Below are 20666 nucleotides of genomic sequence, written 5' to 3' on the forward strand. Positions count from 1 at the left end.
TGGCCCCGGGCGGCGCCGCCTGCGGACCTGTCCCTTCTACCGCTGGCCGCCAGCGGCGGGAGCCGCACAGCCTCTGCTAGACCTGCGGTGCGCAGCGACATGGCGGACGGCCACCGCCTCCTGCTGGAGAACGCGCGGCAAGTGGTGCTGGTGTGCGCCCGCGGCGAGCGCTTCCTGGCGTGCGACGCGCTGCGCAGCCTGGCGGTGCTGGAGGGCGCCAGCCTGGTGGTGGGCACGTAAGTGGCCGCGCGCTCTGGAGCTGCGGGCGCCCCGGGTCGTGTGCTGGGGGGCACCGGTCAGCCAAGGCCCAGCTTGGTGCTCTTTCTGTAACTTGTGGGCTGTGGAGGGGAACGCGGTAACAGCCTTTTCGCACCCAGGGAGTCATTGGCACGCCTGCCTTTTAGGCGCCTGTTGCTAATGTATTTGGCCGCCTCCGCTTGTCACTCAGTTGAAGAAACCTCTCTCAAGCTGCACATCCCACTGGGGAGCGTCAAGATCCCGCTTCTGCTGATAAAATATAATTGAAGCAATCTGAAGGCGTAGGGGGTCTCTGCAATGCTTCTTGAAGTGCGGACGGGGGACCACCTGACTCAGACGGCCTGAGATTTTTTTTTTTAAAGACAGACTTCTGATGCCGCCCCCCATCCCCAGATCTTTTTTCTTTTTTTCAAGTTTTATTGAGATATAATTGGCATACAGCACTGTATAGATTTAAGGTGAACAGCACGATTTGACTTACATACATCGTGAAATGATTACCAGTAAGTATAGTGAACATCCATCCTCTCATATAGATACAAATTCAAAGAAGTAGAAAAAAATTTTTTCCTTGTGACCAGAACTCCTAGGACTTATTCTTTGAACAACTTTCATAAGTAACATACAGCAGTGTTCATTATATTTATCATGCTGTACATTACATCCCTAGTACTTATTTATCTTATAACTGGAAGTTTGTACATTTTGACTACCTTCATCCAATCCCCTCCACCCAGTTCCCACCTATCCCCAGGTCTTTTGAATCAGGATCTCTATGGGTGGAGTTATGAGATCTGAATTTTTACAAAGCACGTCTCCCACCCACTTCGTCTGCACCCCAAAGCTTGAGAACCACAGAAAACGTTCAGATGGCGATGGTTTGGGGTGATAGATAATTAAGATTCAGCCACCAGAAAGAGAGGACATTTTCAGTTATTTTCATTTACACTTCTGAGAATAAAAGAACAGCCAAAGTTTGGAAGGGTGGACTTGGAGTGGTAATGAGGGTTGGGTGCCCATCTGAGTTGGAGAGCCCATGGCACTGCGATTACACAAGTCTCATCCCTTATCTGAATCTGCTTAGGGTTGTGTAAGAGCCCAGCTTTTAGGGACTCTGTGTGTGTTTGTTTTTAATTAACAAAGAAAAACATTCCCAGTGTTACTGTCAAAAACTTGTTAAAATGAGTTAACAGAATTGCATGGATGTAGGAACCTAGGGCTAGTTGATGGCCGTACTCCACGGAGGATCCAGACCCGACCCCTACTGTCTTGCTCAGCTGAGCACTGCCCTCTTGCTCACAGGCACTCCAACATCCAGGATTGCTGTGCCATCTCTCATTATGGTGTCTACATTCCAGCCAGTAGGAAGTAGGCAGAGAAAACGATCCTATTGGCTAGAACTTAGTCACATGGCCACACCTGGCTGATGGGAGACACGGAAAGGTGGTCTTTATTCTGGGTGGTCATGCCTCCAGCTAAAATTTAGGAATCTAGCACTGTGGGAAAAGGGAACATTGATCTTGGGGAACAATTAGCAATCTCTGCTACACCTGATTTGACTTTTTGCCTTGCATGTGGCTAGAGTCAATTTCCAAAGACACACACTCAAGAAGGAAATACAATAAATATTGACTGACACCGAAAGGCATCAATAATGTGATCACTGGTCAAAATTTTCACAATATTTCCCCCAAAGTTAGTAATAATTTCTTGATTTGTTTTTCAGAGATGGGTTCATAAAAGCCATCGGTCCTGCTGATGCTATCCAAAAACAGTTTTCAGAAGAAACATTTCAAGAAAGAATTGACTGTTCCGGGAAATGCATCTTGCCAGGTATTAACCTCTTTTTCAGTAAAGCCCTGAAAGCAGTTTTAGTAGTGTAAAGAGGAAGAGTAGTAGCTTGTTTTAAACAGGGTTTCACAATAATATGAAAATATAATAGCTACCATTTATTGAATTTCTACTAGTAAATGTCTAGCTGCTTTACAAACACACTTTCATGTGGAATGAAACCGGACTGCCCTGGAAGGTAAGTATCATTATCTACACATTGCAGGTTAGAACACTGATGTTTAGGGGTGAAATATCTTACCCAAGATCTCTAAACAGGTGAAGGGCAAGCTGGGAGTCACACCCATTCATTCACTCCACTTCTTCCCACTCACATGTTGAAGAGAACCAGCTGTGCTGGGCTTGGGTTCAAAAGCTGTTGGAAGAATTTTATTAATCCATGGCATAGGGGAGGCAAAGACAGCAAATTGTTCTCTGTAATTCCAGAATATACTCTAAATTTGTATAGAGTATGAAACAAAGGACCCATCTCCAGGCGAAAAAACATAAACCAAGAAACCCTAGAGATTTCATTGAAGTTCATTTGTATCTTCAGTGATTGATAACAGAATCAGTTTATTAACCATTATCTCCTACATTTTCTATGTTTTATGTAATCCTCTGAAACAAATTTCACAAATTTTGAGTTCTGCGCAAACACAGAGGCTAGGATTTATACTTGTGTGCTGTGCGCATCTGACAGAGCTTCTACTATCTGGCCCTTGGGGGTCAGGAGAGAAAGTCAGGGTGAAACCTCATGAGAAAGAGCAGAATATGGTAGAGAATATATGGTAGGGACTTTTGGTTTTACTCCGATTGGAACCACTAATGAGCCATTTAATCTATAAGGCACTTTGAATGTTCTGGAAGGACGGACTTTACCAAATTGTACTGGGATAAACAAAAGTTTCAAGTGACCATTTTATAGTTTCTCTTTAATTAAAATATTTTTCTTTCTTAAAGAAAGATTCATCTTTCTGATTTTATACTTTTCCTGCTCAAAGTTGAGGGTAGGGATAGTATTATTCTTTTTCACACCCAGATTCTTCCTTGGTCATATAGTCCTTGGTTTTGCTCAGCTAATAGATTTGACATCCTGTTTTAAAAGGTTGCTTGGTGAGCATGGATTTATTGGGCAAAAGGAGCTGTATTTCTTTAGGAGATATTTTCACCATGTTGAGTCACCCTCCTCCATTAGAGCCTTCTAGACCAACCATGCAGGGAGTCTTCTTGGAACCATGCAGACAAATTCTCCCTTCTCCACCTTCCTCCAAGATGGCTGACCACCATCCTGCTTTCCTAAGAACTGTATAGTAGAGTCTGCCTGCTGTCTAAGTGCTTTCTGTTTCTTAACTTTAAACGTGATTTGATTTATTGATTACAGGTTTAGTGGATGCACACACACATCCAGTATGGGCTGGTGAAAGAGTTCATGAGTTTGCGATGAAGGTAACTGCAATAAACAATAGCAAATCAAAATAAAGCACAAATATAGACGTGGTTTTCTAGAGTTTGTAGGCTGTTAGGCTTTACAACAAATGTTTACATGTCTTTTTAACTGATATTTTTACTGGCTTGGACTATGGAAATCAATTACAACAAAATTAACCAATTTATAACTTGGTGCCAAACCTTTATACTGTGCCCAGGGCTGTCAGTCATTTCAAGTATAATAGTTTTCAAGCTGTTTTAGCTGCCGAATCCTCCTTTTAAAATAGAGCTGACCTGCTTTGCTCACTAATTTCTCCTCTCTTTTCTTTTCCTCATTCCATCCCTTGGTAGCCTTTGAAGGGACTCCAGGAAACAGTTTGAAAATCACCATTCATTGGGGTCAAACTTGGAAAAACATATTATTAATCACAAAAATAAAATGTCTTATATTGTTCCCACTTTTTTTCCAGAAAAATGAAACTTATTAAGAAACATAAATTGTAGTCTTTGTCAGTCATTAATTAGCTGCAGTCAACCCTCAAATCCCTGGTTTGAGCCATTTTCACATTGTTTATTTCCTTGTTTTTAGTAGACTTTATTTTTTAGAGTAGTTTTAGGTTCACAGAACAATTGAATGAAAGGTACAGAGATTTCCCATATACCACTGCTCCCTGCCCCCTGCCCAAAGCACAGCCTTTTCCATTTTCAACATTCCTGACCAGAGTGGTACATTTGTTACCATGGATGAACCTACATTGACACATCATCATCACCCAGAGTTCATAGCTTTCATGACTGTTGACTCTTGTTGTGCATCCTTTAGGTTTGGGCAAATGTGTAATGACATGCCCCCACCATTGTAGTATCATACAGAGTAATTTTACTGCCCCCAAAATCTTCTCTGCTCTGCCTCTTCATCCCTGTCTCCCCCGAGTCCCTGGCAACCACTGATCTTTCTACTGTCTCCATAGTTTTGCCTTTTCCAGAATGTCATAGACTTGGAATCCTACAGTACGTAGCCTTTTCAGGTTGTTCCCTCCGTGTCTTTTCTTCACACTGTTTTTTAAAAACCTGTGCAGCCTAACAGCTAAATTGGATTATTTCAGAAAAAGAAAAAATTTCTTCAAAAATTGTCTACCTTTCTCAACAATCTGGAACTGTTTTTAAGACTTTCGTAAATCATTGAATTTCAGAGCCGAAAATCAACCTTAGAGATTTACGGTCCAATTCTCTCATTCGATGATGCAGAAAGTGATGCAAAAAGGGCCAAACCCATCAGGTGTTGGTTTTTCTTTTTAACACGAAATGAACGAAGATCATTTATTATAAAACCATTGAAACTTTCCTTAAAAGCTCGAGTTTGCAATAACTTGAACGTGACAGAATTAAGAACAGAAGGGAAGGGTGTGACTAAGGGAGCCCCGCAGGCGGGGACACTTTGTTTGCACCACACTCCCTGCTGCCCAGAGTAACAGGGGTCCAGTGGGATCCCAGAAAGAGCCTCTTTATTTGCTTGAGTGACAGAGGTCAGGCCCGAAACTCTAGGTGGCCAAATACTGAGGGGTGGAAATGCTCTGGGTCTCTTAGTGGGGACTTGAATAAACCACAGTGAGGTCCCTAATCGCCTAAGCTTTGCTTTCTCATAGGTACCGAGACTAGCTGGTACACACCGAGACTGACTGGCTTGTTAAAATACCGAAATACTTTTGTACCTGTTGGTAAACTGTCGCTAGCCTGAGGCCCCAAGTCCTCCCCACATCTCCCATTTCTGCCATCCCAGTCCCTTCCTGAAACACCTCTGACCCCTGCAACTCCCCACCACCCTGGCAGAGTAGGGACTTCCAGAAGGATGGTGCCCCACCATCCTTCCTGATCGGTTGGTGCCTGTGCCATATCCATTGTCAGTCATGTCGAATGTCACCCCTGTACGTAGGTTCTGTAGAGCTGCCTGCAACCTCCCTGCATTTTGCAGACCTAAGGGTGAACCGTGTGTTCAGTTGGCAGGAGCCACATACATGGATATCCACCAGGCTGGAGGAGGGATCAACTTCACGGTGGAGCGCACGCGCCAGGCCTCGGAGGAGGAGCTGTTCAGTTCCTTCCAGCAGCGGCTTGGGTGCATGATGAGGGCGGGGACAACGCTGGTGGAGTGCAAGAGCGGATACGGCCTCAGCCTGGAGACGGAGCTCAAGATGCTACGCGTGATTGAGCGCGCCCGGCGGGAGCTGGACATCAGCATCTCAGCCACTTACTGCGGGGCTCACTCGGTGCCAAAGTAACCTCAGCCGAAGGGACCGGGGTTTAACTCAGGGTACTGAGAACGCAGAAGGGCTCATGTGGTGCCTAAGTAGGGCTGCGTTCTCCAGGGAGTGAAGGTGCACCAGCACATTAGCTCTTGCAGAGGGACGAGTAGAACCTTTGGAAAGGTGTTCTGATTCCAACCTTCAGGCGTCTCACACACATGGGTTTAGGAAGGCGGGCCCCACCAGACCCATTCGTTTGCAAGTCCCTTAATAGTGAAGGAAGAGGAGGTGTTCAAAACTCTTGGTTAACAAAAAGAAATTCCCCTGATAGGTCCTTTAAAATGACAGATATTAATTTAAATAGTTTCCCATGACAGTGAGCCCAAAGGCACTTCAGGAATTGAGTAACACCCCGTGGGAGGTAGATCAAATCTTGACGTCAAGATGACATAGGGAGGTTTTTATTTTTGTTCATCTGTTTGCTTGTTTAGCAGCAAACATTTTTGTTTTAATGCTGTAAATGTTTTTTTCAGCTTTCCTCTTTACCTAGAAAGTTCCTCCTGTATGGATTTGCTGTAGAGAATTCTCTCCCCTTCTGCGTCTACATCTCATCCATCCCGGAATTACTAGATCAGAAGGCCTGCAGTCCTAGAACCAAACGATCCAAAAGAAATCCAGGACTTGAAAATTCGCAGACGTCTCCAAAGTCTTAGTGCAGTTTTAAGTGGTGATAACTAACTTAGATAATAAATGCTGCAGGCTTACAAAAATGGTTTAATCACATAAATAGCCCATTTCATTAAGTCATATTCATAAGTTAATTAAATCTTTTAAGGTTAATCATTAAAAAATGTGTACATTTCTTTAGTTCTGTGAACTTTGACAAAGAAAATTTTAATGTTAATATTTCATTTACCATCTTTAATCAAACGAACTAAAAAAATTAACATTGAAATTATTATGAAAAATTTACAGAACTAAGTAGAAAAGAAATATAAATACTTAATATTTCCAATGATGTCTGTTGTATGTTTTTAGCATTTATACTTCTGAAATTATTATGGCTTGAAACTGCACTAAGACTTTTGGGATATCCTGTCTATTATAGTCTGTTTTTTTTTTGTTTTTTTTTTTTAGTAGGAAAGACAATGTGACATGGCAGAAAAGTCTCAGGCTTTGGAGGGACACCAGACCTGGGTTTGAGTCTAGCTTAGCTACTTCCAGCTGGGTGATTTTGAGTTAAGTTTTGATCATTTAACTTTTCTGAACATGAATTGCTTATCTGTAAACCAGCTAAATAACACGCTTATCCTGTATGGTTGTCTCGAGAATTAGAAACAGCATATATAAGTATGTGTCTCCTCAGAGTCCACCTCTATCTACCCACCCAGATGGTTTTTGCTGAGAGCCTTCTGTGTGCCAAACACAAGGCTAAAGTTTTACAGAAAATGTCTCCATCTGCCAGTGAGCCTCTGAGGTCTGATCTTGATCCCTGAAGATAAAGCCTGAGGCCCAGAGGATGCCAAATGACGTCTACATCATGTGTCCAAAGTTATACGGCTAGCAAGTGGCGCAGCTCTGTGTCTGACTTCAAAAGCCCAGACCTTTCTCATATATAACTACCCCAGAATCTTAGAAAGAATTTCAGGGCCTCCTACTGTCTTCTTCCCCTATGTCTGATGAGACAGAAAGCCTTAGGCAGATGCTCCTAGAAACAGTGTGGAGGAAGAAAAAGTCAGGGAAACAGCTTGGCCCAGGTAAGGGGCTCACGGTTGGGTTGTCAGGGAAGCATCCAGGATGTCCTCTACGTGTCCCAAAGGCAACCCAGATGTGCCAGAATGGATGAACCATCTGAGTCTCTGCCTATAGGGTCAGTGTATACAGAAGTCTTATCAATACCTCTGCTATGTAGCCTCATCCCGATTGCTAAGAGTCCTGAGTTATAGCTTTGATCTTCTCTTTACCTTTCTGGGGCTTGGGGTCATTTACCTACAATTTCTCAGGTTCTCCAAGTGCCAAAAAAACCCTTTCTCCAATTAAAAAAAAACTTGCCCACGGTAATCTCACTTTCTTCTTCCCTCAGAGGAAAAACTGCTACTGAAGCCGCTGATGACATCATCAATAACCACCTCCCAAAGCTGAAGGAACTTGGCAGAAATGGGGAAATACACGTTGACAATATAGATGTGTTCTGTGAGAAGGGCGTCTTTGATCTCAATTCCACCAGAAGGATTCTTCAAAGTGGGAAAGATATAGGGTTACAGATTAACTTCCATGGGGATGAACTCCACCCAATGAAGGCTGCTGAGGTATGGGTGACCTTTTGCTTTTCCTTTGTCGACACTCGTGCTGTGGAAAACTTAATGAGTTTGTTCAAAGGAAGGAGTAACCCTCTGAAAAGATAGAGAACGGGGAAATTTGTTTGAAATATGTGCAGGTTGGTGTGGTTGAGCCTTGGAATCCCAGACTTCTTTGCTGATCATTTACTTTTATTATTTCCTCCTGGTGATACTAGTAGAAAAAAGAAGTACCTTTGTGATCTCATTCACTAAATTCACAACCTATTTTGATTGGCACGCAAAGCCACCCTAGCTCAGTCTGTTAATTTCACAGGTAGCTTCTAGGGCCTTTCTGTGGCAGCATCCAGAGGGCTTTTAGTGGAGCATACCATTAATAGCCACAGGATGATTTTCACATCTATGTGTCTTTTCCAGATTAATTTATTCATGCTTTCTACAAATAGTTGAGTATCTGCTGTGTGCCGGGCATTGTTCTAGGCACTGAGAATTCAGCAGTAAGACGCACCAAATCCCTGCAGTTGGGGGTCTAGCTCTTTCCTCTAAGCCCTGGAGCTACATAAACAACTGCCCTTGGGGCATAAATACAGATGTAGATAGTCTACATGTGTCTCGACCACCACGCGTTCAATATGATCTCTTAATATCACGTCCAAATCTTGTCCCGTGTTTCCTGCCCCAGTGAATGACGTCATTATCCATCTGTTGCCTAAGTCGAGACCCTGGATATCATTTTGACTCCTCCCTCCCCCTCACCTACTGCATTTCAGCCAACCAGCAAGTCCTCCCAATTCTCCTCCTAAATATCTCTGGATCCACTTCACCACACTGCCCACTTCAGATCACCGAGCTTGTGCTCGTGAGAGGTAGTTGGCAAGAAATCTTAATAATAGAGTGCTGTCTATTTTTGCAGGAAAAACCATTTGCTGGCACGTTATTGATTTGTTGTTGCTGTTGGTGAAACTTCTGTCTCTCTGCCCATTCTGTTTAGCTCGGGGTGGAACTGGGAGCCCAGGCAATCAGTCACCTGGAAGAAGTGAGTGATGAAGGCATTGCTGCCATGGCAGCGGCCAGGTGCTCTGCTGTCCTCCTGCCCACTACGGCCTACATGCTGAGGTGAGGTTGTTTCTCCCCCCAGCATGAGAGCTGCAAGTATAAGCTGTGGACACACAGACTTCCAAGATGCCCAAATATTCATCACCCTTACAAATCCCTTAAAAATGCAGATCAGGGGCTTCCCTGGTGGCGCAGTGGTTGCGAGTCTGCTGCCGATGCAGGGGACATGGGTTCGTGCCCCGGTCCGGGAAGATCCCACATGCTGCAGAGCGGCTGGACCCGTGAGCCATGGCCGCTAAGCCTGCACGTCCGGAGCCTGTGCTCCGCAGCGGGAGAGGCCACAACAGTGAGAGGCCCGCGTACCGCCAAAAAAAAAAAAAAAAATGCAGATCAGGAAAACTTAACTCATGGAAGATGCTAATACTGGTATGATATTTGTAATGAATTACCCCGAGGAAGGAGCTTAGACCCAAATTGCATTTGAGTGGTGGGATTACTGGGGAGAGTGGCGCTTTCTTTTTTTTTCTTCCTCATTTTTGGAATTTTCCAATTAAAAATCAATATGCATTACTTTTATAATTAGAAAATAGTGATATAGGCTTTATACTTTAAAAAAACATGCATAAGATATTAGGGATATTTCACAGTATTCTGAATCTGAATGAGCTGCTTTCTAAGAGGATACAAGTGGGGACCATAATCCTCATAAATCCTGGGAGTGGGAGGAAAGAGGAGATGTCTAAGTATATTTTGTGGCACCTCCCCGGGGATTTGGCTGTGTGCCCTCAATGGATTGAGTCCATGTAGTCCATCTTTTATCATGGCCATTGCTCCAGTTCAAATATGAGACCTGAGGTCTCCTGACTCATTGAACCACTTCCATGACAGCCACCGAATTTGTGGTCAGAAGGTCCAGCATTCAAGAGGCAGTTGATTTCCTCTTAGGACTGGGTGCTTTCTCTGCGGTTGTGGTACATGTTTTTTTTGTGGGGAGGGGCGTGATTCCGCAGTTATGGCCTTAGGACAGTGGTTCTCAAACTTGGAGTGATTTTGCTCCTCAGGGGATATTTGACAGTATCTGGAGACATTTTTGGTTGTCACAACTAGGGGGTGTCACTGGCATCTAGTGGGTAGAGGCCAGAGATGTTGCTAAACATCCTACAGTGCACGGAAAAACCTTCTACAACAAAGAATCATCCAGTCCAAGACATTAATTGTGCTGTGATTCAGAAACTCTGCCTGAGGGATTGGAAAAACAGGTTCAAGTAACTTTTTTTTTTTTTTTTTTTTTTTAATGGTGCGCGGGCCTCTCACTGTTGTGGCCTCTTCCGTTGCGGAGCAGAGGCTCCGGACGCGCAGGCTCAGCGGCCATGGCTCACGGGTCCAGCCGCTCCGCGGCATGTGGGATCTTCCCAGACCAGAGCATGAACCTGTGTCCCCTGCATCGGCAGGCGGACTCTCAACCACTGCGCCACCAGGGAAGCCCATCAAGTAACTTTTATAAGGGAGAAGAAAGGAATATTGCAGTGCTTTTTTCAAATTTATTATGATTTTATACACACACATATATATAAAATATTATACATTTCTCTTATTACTATTCTCTTAAAGAGTGGACATAATGTAGGTTACCGTCAGGAAATCTCCATCAATAACTATTCTCAGTATGACCAGCTGCTTTCCTTGCAAATCTCAGTAGTCATCGGAGCCGTCAATCAAGACTTAATCTGGTTAATTTTCCACCACCCAAGGAATAAGTTTTTACAAAAGAAAAGGATTCCTTTAACTCACCTTGAATCTCTTAAGACAGAGCAAAAATCTGAGACCTGCGGTGCTGGAGGGCAGTTCAGCATTAAAAGTCTGCACTTTGTCCCTATGCCAGTGGCAGCTGCCACGTGCCATCACCACAAGATGGGTTTAACACCCTGTTTGGATGACAGGGGCAACCAAAGGGAAAGCCACGCTCTTCTCTGGCTTCTCTGTTTCTGTATTTCTCTGATCTCTCCACCAGGAGGAACCTGCAGGTTTCCCCGCTGCGCCCTGAACTCTCTGGACTCTCATTTCCGGAATAACCATTGCCTTATGCCACTCAAGGGCTTCTTTTAATCATTATTTTATGCATCTTTATATATAATATTTAAATTTATTCAGGACACATTCACCTTAGCTTATCTGGAGCCCCCTTTATAATTGTACTGCCTTGTACATACATATATTTTTCCTCCTTAAGTAGTTCGGGAAAGGGAGGGGAGGCCGTCAGAGTGACCGGCAAGGAAATTTTAACGTCTACCCTTTCCTCACTCTGTATCTCTGCTTCACTCACCTCTCTCACGCATTGTCCTAGCAGAGAAACACTATTTTAAGTGGTCCTGGAAACTGCCTGTCGTAGACTGGGAATGCTTCAAGGGCAAGTGTCACCTTAGTACCCCCAATCCTTGATTAATTTCTGTATTCAACACGCGTGTTGGGGGCCCATTACTTGTCAGGCACTGTTCTAGGCACTGTGGATCCAGCCACAAGTAAAACAGAGTCTTGTCCTCAAGGAGCTTACATTCTAATGGGGGAGAGACAATGTGCAAACCGACCAACGAACATAGAAAATGTCAGGTGATGCTTGGTGCTGTGAAAACAATCCAGGTGAGGCGAGAGGATAGAGAGTGTTTGAGGGGAGGGTGCTGTGTTTTTAGGATGGTCAGGGAAGGCTTTTGGAGGAGGGGACATTTGGGCAGAGACCTCCAGGAAGTGAGGGAGCAAGCCATATCTGGGGGAAGGAGCCGGGATAACTAGAAGAGTGTTCTGAGTGGATAGATGGTGAGTGCAGCGGTAGAAACGCACTGAGAGTATTTGAAGAACGGCAAGAGTGAGGCCAGAGAGGCACAAGCCAGGCAGGGAGAGATAGGAGACGAGGCCAGAAAGAGGGGCAGCTCTTGAAGGGCTGAGTTCATGGTGCAGACAGCAAGCCCACGGGAAGCCACTGAGAGTGGTTCAAAGCACGGCGACATGATCTAACTTATTTTTCTAAAAATCCCTCTGGCTGCTAGGAAGAGAATATATTTTAAGGGCTTGAGGGTAGAAGCAGGAAAGCCAGTTAGGATGGTCTTAACAAATATCCTAGCAAGCAGTGATGGTGACTTGGATCCAAGGTGGTAGCAGAGGGATATAAAAATGAGTTGGATTCTGGATGTAGTTTTAAGGGGGAGCCAACAAGATTTTCTGATGGGTTGGATGTGGACTGTGAGAAATGACTCAAGGATGACTCTGAGGCTTTAGTACCTGGCACAGAGTTTTCACTAATGGGATGGTTTTAGAATGACTGGCTGAGTTAATGACCAGGCAAGTTTTATTGGTCTCCATGTGTTAGATACCATATGCTTTTCATTGAAGCTGCCAAGAAGTCCCTGTATTTTGGGGAGAAAATAAAACTGAGGTGCAATGAAAACACAATAATAAAAAATTAAAGAATTCCTTTAACAAAAGATAATCAATCAGCTATTAATACCAGGCACTGTACTGGTACTAGAGACACAACGGTGAATAAGACACACATGGTCCTTCACGGAATTTGCAGTCTAAGCGTATGAAACATGATCAATGAATAGACAGTAATACCTATAGAGGTAATGAAAAGGATAATCACTTCTGGCTGAGTGACCAGGGAAAGTGAGCATGGGTGGGTGAGAGGTGAGCTGGGCCTGGGAATATGAATGCATTTCAGGGAGGGGTGGATATTCTAGGCAAGGAGGACGGCAGACTCAGAAATGTACACATAGAAAACCCCAGTGGTTCGAGTGCAGTATTGGGTAGGACAGGGATGAGAAAGGAGGCCCTGAAAGAAGTGTGGGCTCAGTTTGTGGTGAGCCTCGAATGCCAAACTTAGGTGGACTTTGTATAAAACATAAATAGAACCTATTCTGAGCACAGAATTATTATTAATTATTAATAATTGATATATTAATTATTAATAATAAAGTTATTCTATTCTTTGCCATATTTAGTACACTCCTAGAATATAACAGTATCATTCATTCATTCAATCAAAAATATTCATTAGCCAGAGACAGGACTGGGTGCTGGGACAAATTATAAGAAAAAGAAATAATCCTTTCAGTGATCCTTAGCCCCTGCTGGACTTGCCAGCAGAGGGGCAGGTGTAATAGTCTCAATACTTTACAACCAACCGATCAATCAAATTGAACTTAAGGCTAGAGTAGGGTCTCAAAGGAGGGGTCAGGGTTACCCTCAGCAGCTTTATTTAAAGACAGCTCCTGGGCAGTACAGGTTCATAATGGGTGAGTACCAGCCCACTATCATTGTCATGAAACAATAGCTATTGTTTCTAAAATGGAGGCGTGTGGGGTGCTGGGGAAGCCAGAGGAAATGAGGGCCAACAAGGTGACTGGGAAGGCTTTCCAGCGGAGGTCTCTCCTTGACCAAACTTCATTCAGGCTCCTCTGAGCCCCTCTCTCCACTAAACCTCAATCTTGCCTATAAACCTACAGGCTCTTAGCACAAATGATTTTATTCACCCACCCTCCCCAACATTATGAGACTTGAACAAACACTGGCATAGTTTCTAACAGCTCCAGGATGCCTCCCTAGAATGAGCCCAGGCCCCCTTAGAATACCTGTCTGAGAAAGCCCAACCTGCCAGGAAAATTAACTGTTTTTTCCAGTAAAACCTGGTGATAGGCAGATAGGCCTCTGAACTTCCTCTTAGAGCAGTTACTTTAAAAAGCTTGCAAGGGCTTCCCTGGTGGCGCAGTGGTTGAGAGTCCGCCTACCGTTGCAGGGGACACGGTTCATGCCCCGGTCCGGGAAGATCCCACATGCCGCGGAGCGGCTGGGCCCGTGAGCCATGGCCGCTGAGCCTGCGCGTCCGGAGCCTGTGCTCCGCAGCGGGAGAGGCCACAACAGTGAGAGGCCCGTGTACCGCAAAAAAAAAAAAAAAAAAAAAAAAAAAAAGCTTGCAAGGACGTCAGGGAGATACCCAATCCAGGAAGAAGCACAAATATGTTACATATTAGTTTCTTGGGCCTTCAAAAATTTAAAGGACCTATAATAATGTTTGAGACCCCCTCTCCCTCCCAAAAAAAGGAGAGGGAGAGATATGAACAAAAAATTGTAAAATATTAATTTAAAAAGCATTATTTAAACCTCATTGTTTATATTTGGGAGTCAAAAAAAGTTTATTACATTTGAAAACAATTTTAAGTTTTCTTCCTTTGCAAGAATCTCTGAATATATATAAAGATTGTCATGATAATCCCAAATTTAAAAGGTTAGCCATAGCCAAGTGATTTCAAAAGCAGGCTGATAAAAATCAGGAGTCCTGGGGTTCTGCTGGACGCCACCACTAATCACTTAAGCTTGAGTTTTCTGTTTCTTCTTCCAGAACACGAAGGGGTTGGATATCTTTAAGTCTGCTTCAACTCTGAACATCTGTTCTTCAAAAGTTCCACTTCTAGAGACTGACATCCTTTTTTTCCCTCTCCTTAGACTGAAGCAACCTCGAGCCAGGAAAATGTTAGATGAAGGGGTAATAGTCGCTCTGGGCAGCGATTTCAACCCTAATGCGTATTGTTTTTCAATGGTAATTATTTTTAATGTGCCTTTCATAGTCTATGAAACTTCTACCAAGCATATAAATAATTTAAAAATATTTCACTAACTGTTAAAATGTTTCAAAGATCTGAAAAGATTTTCCTGTGAAACAAGGAAAGAGCGTGGACAGCAGTGTAATTGGATATTTCTGTGCCACTTGAATGCCTCCAGGCTGAGAGAGAAGAGAGAAGGTTCTATTGATACTATGCCTTGGCGCAGCCTCTGGGCATTGTGGTTTTACAGTAAAACCTATTTCCCCTCTCAGAATTGCGTAAGCTCAAGGAAGGTTAGTAAGTTTTAGTAAGTAAATATGGAGGTGAGCTTCATCTTACACAGTAAGTGGCCTTGAAAAGTAATAAATAAATATTAAATACATATAGGGGGTGGGTGGGTAAGTAATCTCTATCATAAACGAATCTTTCCCAAAGCATAAGGATCTTTACGAGTAAATGTAAATTTAACTTTTCTCATACTAATTTAGCCAGCTCCACTTATACATTTAACTATCATTATTTGTTGTGCGGTGTTGAGAAATGTCCTAGGTGGCAGCTGCCGTTTTGTTGCTTTTCTCCAATGCTTTTCTTTTCCCGTCTTAGCCGATGGTCATGCACCTGGCCTGTGTGAACATGAGAATGTCCATGCCCGAGGCCTTGGCCGCTGCCACCATCAATGCCGCTTATGCCCTGGGAAAATCTCACACTCATGGATCTTTGGAAGTAGGCAAACGGGGAGATCTCATTATCATCAATTCATCCAGGTGAGTGTTCTCCCAGCCGAGCCATTTTATTGTATGCCCACTGTAATATGGAGACTTGGTTTAAATCCCTTTTCCACGGATTATTAGTGTCAGGCTCTGTATAAGCTCAGCAGCTACCCAGTCTTCTTAGTGTCACCCCTTTCTAAGCAAAAACTCTCCCTCCAGGTCCTAAACTGCAGGGTAGACCAACTTTTCTGGTCTCTTCATCCATCTTATATCTTTCATGGATCTCCAGGTTTCTGTTCTGTTTACCTGGACTTTGGACTTGTGCCCTCTGGCCTGTGTTTGTTTTTCTTCTTGGGTTCTGACCTTTTCTGCTTGTGTTGGGCCACGCAGGTCCCAGCTCTGGCTTGTCATCCTGGTTCTGATTCATTACCTCTCTGACTTCTCATTCCTGCTGGATCCCAAAAGCCTTGCTTCGGTTTTCCTGCCTCGTGTTTTGTATTACTCGCTCACAGCCTGCTGCCTCCTGGGCCTCCAGTGTAACAAGCTGAGCTTTATTGTTCTAAATCTTAAAGTTGTGAATCCTATGGTGTCTGGACCCTAGCAAGCCTCTGCCAGGCCTTGGACCTCATGTTCAACAGAAGAGAGTGGCTCCATCATAATTCTACTCTCAAGGGTCATAAGCCATTGTCTCTATCGAGAGTGACGCTGGTGTTACCACTCATGCATCATTTAACTGAAGCAAATTTTTTTTTTTTTTTACTGTTCCAATAACACTTTATTTATGGACATTGAAATTTGAATTTTATATAATTTTTATGTCACAGAATATTATTGTCTTTGTTTTCCATTTTAAGTCCTAATTTAGAAAACCCCAAACAAGACTATCTTAGCTCAAGAGCAATAAAAAGTAAGCAGCAGGCCAGATTTGGCCCACAGACCACAGTTTGCCAACTGCTAGTCCAGAACAGTGGTTCTCAAAGTGCAGTCCCAGCAGCAAGGGCATCCTCTGAGAATTTGTTGGAAATGCAACTTCTCAGGCCTCTTGGACAGTCTACCAAACCAGAAACTCCAGGAGTGGGCCTAGCATCTCTGTCTTAAAAAGTCTTCTAGGTGAAAAAGATACATGCTGAAGTTTGAGAAGCACTGATCTAGAGTCATTGTTCTAATGTGAATCAAATATTTTAAGATCAAACACTTAATATCATTAAACAATATTGGATTTATCATAGACTAATTATCATAGTACTCTACCATTTTTTAAAAAGCCCAAATATTAACTACTAAGTGTAAAAAAATTTTAGAGAATGTATTTTGAAATTAGCATTTATTGACAGAGTGATAATTTTGACTTGTATCCGTTTATGTTTGATTTCTTTCTAGATGGGAGCATTTGATTTACCAGTTTGGAGGCCATCAGGAATTAATTGATTATGTTATAGCTAAAGGAAAAGTCATCTATAAAAAATGATTGATCTGTAAGGAAAGAGCACACTGTTCTACTGTTTAAGTCAATACAGTTATATTAAAAGTTAAAATACCTTAGTAGGTTACCAGAATGATGTCACTTAAATCTGTTTCTGTATTTTGTTTATCCACTTGAAAAACCCAGGGGATTCACTTATTTTAACATGTGCACCTGGACGTATAAGCAAGTAAACCATTGGTGATGATAATCTCAAAGGATTAAATTACTTCACAAAGATTTTCTATACATATTCTGCAGGTTAATATGGTGGAGTATCACAGAAATGCCTTTGTGGGGAAATGCAGATTGGCAAATAGGTAGACATGGCTTAAAATTCCCATTTTGCTTCTACTTTTCAAATTTCAATTCTTAGACTATATTTACTGAAAATTGCGGGGGGGGGAGTGGGAAATCCAAGTCAAATGCCACAAACTAAGCTAAAATGTAGCCATCTGTAATAAGCAAATAGTTTTTCTTTTCCCCACACAGTGTGTCTTTCTAGGTGCTCTTCAAATGCATTAGGGTCCTCTGAGGGAAGGTGTTCTTCTGTTTTCTTCTCAACCCTTGCAATAGAGCTTCACAGCAGAGCTCAGGACTTGTCATTTTGTACACAAGTATAGGGACCTTCTTGTAACAGATGCATTTTGACCAAATCCAATAATGTAATTTTTTAAAAAGTTTTAAAGTTTTTGATTCTTCACATTACAAATGTATAAAAAAATCTATAGCTTTCAATAAATATTTGCTGTCACTATTATTGTTGTTGTTTACAGCCCTGGAAGCCAGTCAGTGGTGTCTATTAGAACCTTTTAGGAAATGAACAAATTACAGAAGAAAGTGGATTACATAAAGAAAAAGTGGATGACTATATAAACGAGTGTTTCTAAAGCCATGTGTTTACTTGAAATGTTTTTAAACGCTTTGATCATTCTTACAATCACAACTGCATGATAAAACTTTGTCCTATTTATGAAGAAATGACGAGAGAAGTAAACATTAAGTACCCAAATTATCACCTATTTCAAGTTAATAGAGCCTGAACCAATGAGGCTTTACTGTATTCAACATAGATCAACTCAAGATACCCCTTGTCAGAAGGTTAAGGGTAACAGGGCACATCGCTATCACGGGCTAGTAGCGTGGGGTACCTGGAGCTCTGCCCCTCACATGCTTGGCGAAGAAGCCGTGAGGGGGTGTGGGAAGCATGAGTTGCTGTGGGAGACGCCTCCCCTATGACCAGTTTCCTAGTCGATGGTGGGAGTTCGGGATGCAGGAGATACATATAAAGGCCCAAACTAAAGATTAGGTCTGTCCTGGAACCCAAGCCACGTAGAAGTATATCCTTATAACTACGGAATAAAAAGGTGAAGCACTTCCTATTTTCTTTCTAGGAGATATTCACTCTACACAAGGAGTGTTCATGTCTTTTTTGAATGAAAGCAGAAGATACCCACCTGGAACTGCTTTAGTCCTCCCAGGCCAGTGTCCTGTAAGCTCTTGCAACTCATAGGAGCTGGCTGGAAATGCAGAACTTCAGTTCTACTCCAGACCTGCTGAAACAGAATCTGGTCTTGACAAGCCCACAGGTATTTGTATGCCCGTTCAAGTCTGAGAAGGGCTGTGGTCTAGACCCTAGCCACATGGACTTTCACACTGTGCCTCAAAATTGCCATTTGTTTTTGCTGCTCCAGGCCTTGCAGCACTGTTCCCTCTGCCTGGAGTGCTTGCCCTCTCTTCTCTAAGTGGGAAGTCAGAGCTAGCCACTGCCCCCCACACCAAGCTCCCATTCCTCTATGATAGCCTCTGTAGCATTGCAATCAAACTGTCTTTCCCTTTAGATTGTGTGTTAGTAGAGGGCAGTGGCCTGGTCATGTCCCCAGGATCTAGTGTAGTGACTGGTTCATAGTAGGCGATCAGTGAATGAATTAATGAATGGCTGCACAAGCATACAGACGGTCCTAGGGAAAACTGCTTATTAAAACACACTCAGCAGGCCAACCCAGGAATGCAGTGTTAAGGAAAATACTTGTTATGTATATTGGAAAAAGCATATGAATTCCTGAATATAATGGATGATGCTTACGGGGGAGTAAAGTGGAAAAGTGAAACCCAGCGAGAAACAATTCCATGGCTGGGTGGAAAAGGGCATGGCCATCCTCAGCTTGAGAGATTGGAAAGATTTTGATGTGAGGGAAAGGCTCCGGAGATGGAGCATCATGGGGTGTTCCGAAGGGGGGCGTGCCTGAGTCTTCCTAGAGTGGAGGGTTCAGTGGGGGTGGGGAAGGTCAGATCGACTCAGGTTGGGTCTTAGTTGCTGCACGCGGGCTTTCTCTAGTTGCGGCGAGCGGGGACTACTCTTTGTTGTGGTGCACGGGCTTCTCATTGCGGTGGCTTCTTTTGTTGCAGAGCACGGGCTGTAGGCACGCGGGCTTCAGTAGTTGTGGCTCGCGGGCTCCAGAGCACAGGCTCAGTAGTTGTGGCGCATGGGCTTAGTTGCTCTGCGGCATGTGGGATCTTCCCGGACCAGGGCTCGAACCCGTGTCCCCCGCACTAGCAGGCGAATTCTTAACCACTGTGCCACCAGGGAAGTCCTGGAACTTCATTCTTAAAGTCAGGGGAAGCCACTGCAAGTTTCTGAACAGGTTAGGCCCAGTACAAGAGTGTTGTGGCAGAAAGATTATTCTGGTTTTAGTGAACAGAGTAGGCACTCAGGTATGTGCTGTGTGAGTGGACTCTGGCAAGGCACCTTAACCAAGTCCTCTGGTGGAGACAGTAGGAGGTATCAGGTGCTAGAAATCTGGGTGGAAAGCTCTGGAAATGGCACAGTGAGGTGTGAACGCACTGACTAAAATTGGTTTGAAAAATAAGGAAGTTCCTCTATGGCATACATCACAGCAAGACCCTTTTTGACCCGCCTCCTAGAGTAATGGAAACAAAAACAAAGACAAACAAATGGGACCTAATGAAACTTAAAAGCTTTTGCACAGCAAAGGAAAACATAAACAAGATGAAAAGACAGCCCTCAAAATCCGAGAAAATATTTGCAAACGAAGCAAGTGACAAAGGATTAGTCTCCAGAATTTACAAGCAGCTCATGCAGCTCAATATCAAAAAAACAAACAACCCAATCCAAAAATGGGCAGAAGACCTAAACAGACATTTCTCCAAAGAAGATATACAGATTGCCAACAAACACATGAAAGAATGCTCAACATCATTAATCATTAGAGAAATGCAAATCAGAACTATAATGAGGTATCACCTCACAGCGGTCAGAATGGCCATCATCAAAAATTCTACAAACAATAAATGTTGGAGAGGGTGTGGAGAAAAGGGAACCCTCTTGCACTGTTGGTGGGAATGTAAATTGATACAGCCACTATGGAGAACAGTATGGAGGTTCCTTAAGAAACTAAACATAAAACTACCATATGACCCAGCAATCCCACTACTGGGCTTATACCCTGAGAAAATCATAATTCAAAAAGAGTCATGTACCACAATGTTCATTGCAGCTCTATTTACAATAGCCAGGACATGGAAGCAACCTAAGTGTCCATCGACAGATGAATGGATAAAGAAGATGTGGCACATATATACAATGGAATATTACTCAGCCATAAAACAGAACGAAACTGAGTTATTTGTAGTGAGGTGGATGGACCTAGAGTCTGTCATACAGAATGAAGTAAATATTCTCAGAAAGAGAAGAAGAAATACATATGCTAATGCGTATATATGGAATCTAAAAAAAAAAGATGGTTCTGAAGAACCTAGGGGCA

General features: G+C 43.3%; 1 protein-coding gene across 1 annotated transcript; it reads left to right on the forward strand.

The window, feature by feature from the left end:
• The first annotated feature begins 11 nt into the window (after window positions 1-11).
• On the forward strand, window positions 12-18688 carry AMDHD1 (amidohydrolase domain containing 1). The gene is made up of 9 exons (XM_022562406.3): window positions 12-236; window positions 1985-2091; window positions 3473-3537; window positions 5517-5794; window positions 7846-8071; window positions 9051-9175; window positions 14612-14705; window positions 15313-15473; window positions 16800-18688. The coding sequence occupies exons 1-9, from the start codon at window positions 100-102 to the stop codon at window positions 16885-16887; spliced, it is 1281 nt and encodes a 426-aa protein (XP_022418114.1). The 5' UTR covers window positions 12-99; the 3' UTR covers window positions 16888-18688.
• The last annotated feature ends 1978 nt before the right edge of the window (window positions 18689-20666 follow it).

The sequence above is a fragment of the Delphinapterus leucas genome, chromosome 11 (assembly GCF_059928025.1).
Source record: "Delphinapterus leucas isolate spDelLeu-1000000601 "Yukka" chromosome 11, BTC_Dleu_Yukka2, whole genome shotgun sequence".
NCBI classification, from domain to species: domain Eukaryota; kingdom Metazoa; phylum Chordata; class Mammalia; order Artiodactyla; family Monodontidae; genus Delphinapterus; species Delphinapterus leucas.